Consider the following 9,203-nt stretch of genomic DNA (forward strand, 5'->3'; position numbering starts at 1 on the left):
GCTCGCTCTAATGTTTTTAGTCATCACTAGATGGTCTACGAACTTGAATGTAATTTTTGTTACTTCTGATATTCTTTGTACTGCCATGACATTTCATGAATAAATCAAAAAAACTTCAAGCAAAAAATAGTTGTCAGTGAAAAAAAAAGGTCATCCCTGTCCCTGCGATGAAGCAAACACACACTTAAAATCATGTCGATCAGATTCTTCGAGTAGATATAAATTTCAGTGTTCCAAACTGTGAAGATCACCTTCAGAAGCAATGTCGCCTAAAAACAACCTTCCGAAGCTAGGAAGGTTTCAAAGACACTGCAGGTAATCCTGGAAGATTGCAATCTCAGTTCAAATGCTTTGTTGAGTCAAAGTAAGAAGAAAAACGGTAAAAATATCTCATGAATTGTTCGTGGGGTTGCAATTATAGGCAGCAACTGGCTAGGTAAGAAAGCCATCCAACCAAATCTTCTCTGTGTCTCAACACAGCAAAATCATCACAAGGCAAAAAGAACACGTCAGATTGAATGTAATGCATGGCGCAAAACGAGCCTTTATTTACCAAGTTTAGCATACAACATATTTTTATTTAGATAAAATTCAACAAACCAAGCTAAATTAGCTATAGACCAACCGACTTCCAGGATTATTTGTACCCTCATATTCTACCCCAAAGAACAACACTAAGCAATTGCTTTCTTTTTTTCGCTTTCAAAACTGCTCATACGAAAGCCACCATTGTTTAGTCTTTCCGGAGTTCTAGACTTCAAGGTACTTGCTGGCTGTGTGGACATCCTTGTCTCCTCTTCCACTGCAGTTGAGAACCACCCTCACACCGTCCGGCAGTGTTGGGCAGAGCTTCTCCAGGTAAGCCAGTGCGTGGGATGTCTCCAGGGCAGGGATGATGCCCTCCAGCCGAGAGGTGCGCTTGAAAGCTGCATGCGGAGGAAGGAGTTAGATGCTGAAGGTAGTAGCATACATGACAGGGGGGGACTGTCTAGGCTACTGAATCAGTTTTCAATCGATCAGGGATATCACCAGCAGGCTTAAGACAATTAGGTTCACGGTACTAAAAGCTACAATATCCCAGACTCCCACTATAACATCATTATTTGTTGCAATATTCAAGCCTATTACTTAACACTGTCGGGTGAGGAAATGGAAGCTGCCAAGTTACCACCATCTTATTTTTCAATAATGTGGTTACTTGCAGCCAATATCCAAGATGGAAACATCAAGCATGTTAAGTTAGTGGATTCAGCATGTTAAAAAACACCACGTGTTATTTTTCTATAATTCAGTCGCTTGCAGATGCGTTGGTATTAAGTTCATTGTGTGCTGAAGTATTAAAGATTGCAACATGAACCACGTGCACATACATGCCATTGATTCAGCATGTCAAAACAATCACGTGTTATTTCTCTCCTACATTCATTATGTATTGCAATATCCAAGATTGCAATTGACCATGTGTCTAAAATTAGTCGGTGAAGGTTTACAAGCTAGCAATTCAGAACATCTTAAAACAACAGCTGTTATTTTTTCTGTAATACAGTCACTTTCAGATGCCTTAGGTAGTGTTTGCCATTTATTTTGCGTTGCAGACTTAGTCAGTGAAGGTTTATAAGCTAACGATTCAGAACGTTTTAAAACAGTCACTTTTTGATAACTTAATTAGTGTCTGGTATCAAGGTGGATTAAGATAATCCAGCTTTTCCAACCAGCATTTACTTAATTTTTTTCCGTTGGCTAACCTTTTTTTCCTGCTTAGCTGCCTGCTTTTCCACATCATATTATAAAACAAGTTCAGCAGCTGTGAACTGAAACTTACTATCTCGAGAGTTTTAACCTTCAGTAATGCCTACTGTGTACCATCGAAGTTCACATGTAAATCTAGACCAGCGATGGTGCCTAAACCACAGACTTGTCACATGAAGATATATGAAAACACTCAGGATGTCATTCAGAACTACTATCAGCGTTTAGTAGATGGACTGGAAGTCAATTGGATGAAAATCAACTGCAGCCAGTATGCAGGATAAATAGAGCAAGTGATCAAGCGTGACAAGGAAACATAAATGGTAGAGAAACATACCGTCCAATGCCTCCTGATCTGTCACACTATCATATTCAGCACGTCCAATATCCCTCAAGAAACTATGCTCAGGTCCAACACCTGGGTAATCCAACCTATGAAATTGAAACAATGGATAATAAGCCCACTTGACGTAAGAAAAGAAAAATGCTTCCAACTTTACATCAAAATACTTACCCAGCACTGATGGAGTGGGGCTCAATAACTTGTCCATCAGCATCCTGCAATACATAACTCAGAGATCCATGGAGAACTCCGACTTCCCCCTTTGTCAATGTTGCAGCGTGCTTGTCAGTGTCTACACCATGACCAGCAGCCTCCACTCCAATCAGTCTTACATCCTGATCATCAACAAACTCATGGAAGAGACCCATGGCATTTGATCCACCACCAACGCAAGCAACCAGCACGTCAGGCTTGCCACCCCACTTGTCCATCGCCTGTCTACGGGTCTCCTTGCCGATCACCTTATGGAACTCCCTCACCATCATCGGGTATGGGTGTGGACCCGCAACTGAGCCCAAAATGTAGTGTGTGGTCTCTACGTTGGTGACCCAGTCACGGATGGCCTCCGAGGTAGCATCCTTCAGCGTTGCAGTCCCAGAATGTACTGGCCTTACCTGTGCGAAGACATACACATGATGAGAAACAAACGAACAAGCCTAACAAGAATTCTTCCACAGCAGCATTCTACATCTCACAGCTTGGTTTGTCAAATAAGTAATAGCCGCAACGGATAATTGGAAACACAAAGGCATATTCTCCAGAGATAAGGCATATGGATGATACAAGTTCCACACATACCTCTGCCCCAAGAAGCTTCATCCTGAAAACGTTAAGCGCCTGCCTCTCCATATCTTGTGCACCCATGTAGATGATGCACTCCAGCCCAAACCGAGCACACACTGTGGCAGTGGCAACCCCATGCTGACCAGCACCAGTCTCAGCAATAATACGCTGCTTCCCAAGCTTCTTGGCAAGCAGAGCTTGTGCCACAGCATTGTTGATCTTGTGAGCACCGGTGTGGTTCAGATCCTCCCTCTTGAGGTAAATCAGTGGGCCAGTGCCATCAGCACGCTTGTAGTGCTCCGTCAGGCGCTCCGCAAAGTATAGCGGGCTCTCGCGGCCCACATAATCCTTGAGGATACCATCGAGTTCTTTCTGCAGAAAGAAGAAATGTGGTGTCAAAACACAAATACCTGCCTTTCCAGAATCTCCCTATCCAACATGGCTGGCATATATTTATTCGCTTGATTACAGGGCAATACTACATGACTACGTAAACCCAAATTCTCCATGCTTTGATTCCATACACAAAAGGCAAGGTCCTATGATCGCAATTCCTCTCTGATCGGCGCAACTACCAATCAAATGCAGTCAAACACACATTTCCAAAGTATGTGGAGGCGGCTCCCAGAAAGGGACTAAATAAAAGCCGAATCTGCTGGCAAATCAAATACAGTGGAACAACCGTTTCAAAGGACAATCTGTTGTGCGATTTAGATGTGACCGCTCCCAACTGCCACAACTGAAACATGGCAAACCTCCTACTAATAATAGCTAAACAGATACTCCCTCCGTAAACTAATATAAGAGCATTTAGATTACTATTTTAGTTATCTAAACACTCTTATATTAGTTTACAGAGGGAGTAATAATCAAATCAAACGGCAATACACGCAAAACCCCAAATCCTGCAGGCAGGATAAAATCCTCCTACAGATGAGCCATCAAATCGCCTATATCGCCGACGAAATGGCGCCGCGGACGGTCTAATACCATGAATCGCACAAAACTGAATGCACCAGATCCTCAGGAACATGGGGCTACCTGGAAGTCCTCGTCGTCGGCGAGCGCGTGGAAGGCGGCCTCGAGCTCGGTGAGGGCGTGCATGAGGGTCTCCGGCACGTACTTGCCCCCGAACTTGCCGAACCTGCCGAGCGCGTCGGGCCTCGCGATGCCGGCCCCCGCCACCTCGGCCCCGTTCACCCTCTCGGCGACGGGGGAGGGCGCCTCCGCCGCGACCGCCTTGGCCGGCCGCATTGACGCGGACGCCACGACGGACGCGCCTCTCCGGGCCGACGGCGTGACCATCCGCAGCACCGCGCGGGAGGGCAGAGGCGCGGCGACGGCGGCGGCTGGGCTAGGGTTTCTGATTGCCGAGGCGGCCATCGGCTGCGGCGAGTGGCAGAGGAAAGAAAGAAGGCAGGGATGAAATCGGAGGGGATTAAAGAATGATGAAGAGTGGGTGGTGGCTTAACACGAGGAGGGTGTACCCGGCGGGTATATAAACCGGTCGCCTTGGAACATTTCCCGCGGGGTTGGTGGTAGGAGTGGGACACGTGAGCCTGGTGTACCGGTAGGGGGCTACGGGAGGGCGGAGGGCTGGCGCCGGTATTGGTGCACCGGGTGCGCTTGAGGATCATTTTTAGTCTAAGCTATGGCCCACAAGATCTAGGTGCCGGGTCGGGACGGCAGCCTCTATCGTCGCGATGGCAGAGCCGCCTTGTAGTAGGGCACTGTATGTGTGTGTCCGCGCTCGGGTCCACGTCACTGGTCCTACGTGGGTCATCCTCCACCGACCGTTGTATTAAGCCGCTCGTCGTGGTGGAGCTGGAGCCTTTGACTTGTTTATCCCAATCACATATTGCATGTTATCTCATCACTTCATGCAGATCACGAAACCACGGGGAAAACTGCTACTCCACTGCTCATGTGATCAGAGCAGCGATTCGGTGCCCAAAATTATCTGCACCTGCAATGAAGAAAAAAATTCAAAATAAATACTAGAAAAATTCAATTTTTTATACGATAGATAATTTGGTGCGTGAGAAGCGTTTTAAATTTTAGATTATTTGAACATCTGAGTAGCTCTATGTAAAAAAGACAAATTTAGGGTCCGTAAAAACATTTACGGTTTATGTCTGTTCTGGCCCAATTTATTTTTTTGCTAAGAGTTACTCATATGTCTAAATGATCTAAATTTAAAGCGCACTCACGCATCAAATTATCTACCAAGCAAAAAATTGATTTTTTGGTATGTTTTGTAAAAAAAAACATCTTGACCGGGTGCTGATGAATCTGGACTCAGAAATGGATATTCCGCAGCAGTACTACTACTATCTAGGAAAAAGTACCGTAGTACTGCTTGTATTGCTTTTTCTGGAAAATTAGTAGTAGTACTATTGTCATAGACTACATGCAAAAAAACCATTATAATATAATTTTCGGTTATAATTGATTTGAGTATGAGTAGGGAAAACAAGGATAGTTTAGATTTAGTTGAAGTTTTGGTAGTACCCCTCTGTCCCAAAATTCTTGTCTTAGATTAGTCTAGATATAGATGTATCTAATACTAAAACGTGACTTGATACATCTGTATTTAGACAAATCTAAGACAAGAATTTTGAGACGAAGGGAGTATTTTGTTGAGGTTTGGTAAGATTTTAGTTGATTTGGATATGGGTAGGGGAAAACAAGGATAGTTTTAATTTGTTGAGGTTTTGGTAAGATTTTATTTGATTTGATTGACTTAATGTCGGTATGGTTTTGATAAGAATTTATTGAGATAATGTAGAGCATGGTTTCCAGTAATAAGCATGGATTTTAATTCTAATTACTCTGAGCCAAAGAGAAGGGGGCAAAATCATATTTGATGACGTACAAATAGCAACTTCCCTTTAATAGTAGAGAAGATAATTATTTGTATGTTGCAATGGGCCAGTACGCCGCGATTTTATCTATTAATACAAATACTTCCTCTGATCCGTATTAGTTATCGCTAAAAAAAAGATGTACCTAGATGTATTTCAGTGCCAGAACATCTGTTTGAGCCTTTGAGCGACAACTAGTTTGGATCGGAGGGAGTATGATTCTTTAGAAAAATAAGATTTTATTTGATAAATATTTACTGTATTTGTCAAGTACTTATTGTTTTGCCTAAAATATTAGAATTTTATTTCATCAATCATTAAGATATGAGGTAGTTAGATGGTTTTAAGGGAAACCGGTGAAAACAAATCAAAGGTGAAGAGAGAAAATCAAAACCGGAAGAGAAAGAAGAAACAAACTTGAGGTTGAACCAAGGAGGAGCTAACCTTATGTTTTTTCTTAATTTAACTTAAGTCTTTTTGAGCGATTTGGGATGCCTCACTCAAAACGACTAAGATCTTGAAGTTAAACATTCATCAGCAATTGTTTATATCTTACCACTGTCGTCGCCATCGTCCTTGTTCAGAGAATCAAATCAAGCATAAAGCATGACATATGCCGCGAGCTACCACTTCTGCACACTTAATTGTAGTTGATCAACAACTTTTTACAAAGCATGACATATGCCGCGAGCTACCTAAAAATAAACAATGTTTAGATAAACCAGCTTTGCATCCCACTGACCAGGATTTTATTTGGAAACTCCAATAGCTACTTGTAAATCCCCACTAGGCATTTTAATGTACTACAGATACTCTACTAACTTGCTTTACTTTCAAATATTTTGTATTTTAATTTAAGCATCTTGATGGACGCATTTTTTAGTGAGAAAACTTCACAAGATTTATGTACTCTTCATCGATTTTGACTCGCATGTGTGCAAGATGATGTGCATGTGTCTCTCTAGCAACACCAAGAGTTTCTTCGGCGGCAGAAGATTGTTCGCGATTCTGGAGCCTTTTAGCGGCGGCGCCATTCGAGGCCTTCAGGTTCGAGATCTTAGAGGAGTGGAGATTTGTTGTAGCCACAACCCACATCGGAAAGTGTGGCGTCGTTGTGGTGGCGCTTGTTCAGAGGCTCACAACACCTATGGTTTTGTCTTGGATCTTTGCTTGGAGGACACCGTTTCTTCTCCTCTCAGGTGGACGCTCCCGTGATGGCGGTGGTCGAAGTGTTTGGTTAGTATTTTTCTGCAAATTTGCTTTGTTAGGAGTGTTTTCTATCTTTTCCTTTTGGTGTGCTATCGTTTTGAATTTCTTAGAGATGCTACACTTGCTGTAAAATCTTCCTTTTATTGAATAAGTTACGAGGCTTCCTTTCCTTTTTTCCCCCTAACCATAGGCGGTTAGGGCAACCTCTTTCCTCCAAAAAAAATCGGTGAGCTAGTGGATTTGCCTCCCCTCAGCCTACCGATCCGGTGGTCTGTGGCGGGGAGGGGAATCCCGGTGCCTCCACTCTGGTTAGTAGTTTAGGTTAGGGTTTTTTAGTTCTTGCAGGTGCGGTGCTCAGGCAGATAGCGGCGCTACTTCTTCGAGTTTGTCTTCTGGGCTCCGATCCACCTCAAGTTCGTTCGAGGCTCCGGCGTAGATTCTTGTCGTCTTCTTGGGGTGTTGAGGTTGGGGTTTCTCGTCATGTGACGAGATTTGGTGTCAGGTGCTTCAGATCTATGCAAGGGTTCAACGGTGACGATTGTGGCTCCAGGGCGCTGGTCCTTAGGGGCACGTGCACGAAAACTTCCCAGCTGTCATCGACAAGGTCAAGCCGGCTCCGGTAGGGGAGCGGGAACAACGGCGTCGGTGGCTCGTTCTGGCGGCAATAGTGGTTGTTTGGGGGTCTTGAAATCTCAATATAATTTTTTATTATGTTTGAGATGCTTTGTACTTCTGGTGAATTTTGATAATAAATCTGGATCATTTTCGCAAAAAAGAAAATGCTACATTTGGTGTGATTTGGTGATGTTATTAATATAATCGTGTGTCGGTGTACAAAAGTAGGGGCCTTTTTGTACCCCTTTATTTGTGCACGGGCAGTCGTAGCCACACATGCGGCCACGCTTGGCGAGGCAGAAGAAGCAAAGGTATGAGACTGCCAAAGCAGTACTCAAGCCAGAAGCATGAAGAGCAAAGGGACAAGATGGATTTCCCACGGCAACACCCTTGCCGGGGACGGCCTGCACTGCCCCGGCAAGATCCTTGCCCGGGACGAACGAAGACCCCGGCAAGATCCTTGCCGGGGACAGACAGAGACCCCCCGGCAAGATCCTTGCCGGGGACAGACGAAGGCCCCTGGCAAGATCCTTGCCGAGGACGGCCACGAGACCCCGGCAACGCCCTTGCCGGGGGCATCTACGGGGCCACGGCCGGGCCCGCGCCTGCCAAGGTTTCGCTGCCCCGCGATCGTTCTGATGCGGCAACCAGCCTGCCAACTAGGCACGCACCTACATGTCAGCATGCGGCTTCTAGGCCAACTAGGCAAGAACCTGCGTGGTGGCATGCAGATCTTCGTGAAGACCCTGTCACCACACCAACTCAGCAGCCATCCAGCCAGCATGGCGTTGCATGCCTCGCTAGCTTAGACGCGCGTCGAAGCAAGGCGTGGCGGGGACGGACGGGACGAGCTTTGCTGCCGTCCCCGATAAAGCAAGAGGACACGTAGGCGGCGCATTAAATGCATTTGTCCCACGATGTCAGGGATAGACTTGTACACAATAAATACTTTTCACCTCCTGTATGCCACTGTGGCGACCCCTTTGACGCATAAAAGGAGGCCCGAGGCGTACTGAGGAAGGATTCAAACTTTTTGGACTGGGCATGCACCGCAGCTAGTTCAAGAACTCAAGAACAAGAAATATACACGAAAGCAGGACTAGGGTATTACGCATAGTTTGCGGCCCGAACCTGGGTAAAAATCCCCTCGTGCTGATCTTTTAGACCTGCTCTTTGCGCAGCTCCACCCCCTGCCAACCGTAGTAGGGATTCCCTGTGATCACATAGGTGTCGTTTCCCCGACATATTTGGCGCGCCAGGTAGGGGGCGCAGGCTGTGAAAATCTGGTCTAGAAGTTAGCGCGTCGATTCCTTCATCGCGATGGCTCCGAAGAAGAGGGTAGCGGCAACCAGCCACGCTCCGGTGCCATCAGCCAGGCGAGTGGTGTCGTCTGCAGCCGCAACAGCCATCCGCGTGGCGACGAAAAGCTAAGTCATGCAAAACCTTGAGCAATTTCCTTTTTTATAAGGTTATTTTCCTCGAAAGATCTTGCTCCTTGTATGGAGAACCTGCACACAAAGGAACCCTTCCGCTATTGGCAACGCCCTTGTTCTGTTTCGAGTCCGCTCAATAGTTCAAGCGGCTGCACTGAGAACGGCAAGGTGGCTTGCCCGGTAGCAAGCGCCCCCCGGCAGGCTGCT

General features: G+C 45.7%; 1 protein-coding gene across 1 annotated transcript; it reads right to left on the reverse strand.

The window, feature by feature from the left end:
* Positions 1-514: 514 nt before the first annotated feature.
* Positions 515-4,353, reverse strand: LOC123165289 (tryptophan synthase beta chain 1). Its single transcript, XM_044582917.1, has 5 exons — positions 3,917-4,353; positions 2,891-3,247; positions 2,264-2,706; positions 2,087-2,181; positions 515-926 (listed from the first exon to the last, which is right to left on the reverse strand). The coding sequence occupies exons 1-5, from the start codon at positions 4,256-4,258 to the stop codon at positions 751-753; spliced, it is 1,413 nt and encodes a 470-aa protein (XP_044438852.1). The 5' UTR covers positions 4,259-4,353; the 3' UTR covers positions 515-750.
* Between the last annotated feature and the right edge of the window lie 4,850 nt (positions 4,354-9,203).

The sequence above is a fragment of the Triticum aestivum genome, chromosome 7D (genome assembly GCF_018294505.1).
Source record: "Triticum aestivum cultivar Chinese Spring chromosome 7D, IWGSC CS RefSeq v2.1, whole genome shotgun sequence".
Lineage (NCBI taxonomy): Eukaryota > Viridiplantae > Streptophyta > Magnoliopsida > Poales > Poaceae > Triticum > Triticum aestivum.

What these genes read in the sequence shown, in the direction of transcription:
- LOC123165289 (XM_044582917.1), bottom strand. Translation starts at nt 4,258, where the DNA reads ATGGCCGCCTCGGCAATCAGAAACCCTAGCCCAGCCGCCGCCGTCGCC. An exon ending in TGAAGCTTCTTGGGGCAGAG is followed by an intron (nt 2,707 to 2,890) that starts GTATGTGTGGAA and finishes GTCTTCGCACAG; the next exon opens with GTAAGGCCAGTACATTCTGG. An exon ending in CCCCACTCCATCAGTGCTGG is followed by an intron (nt 2,182 to 2,263) that starts GTAAGTATTTTG and finishes TCAATTTCATAG; the next exon opens with GTTGGATTACCCAGGTGTTG.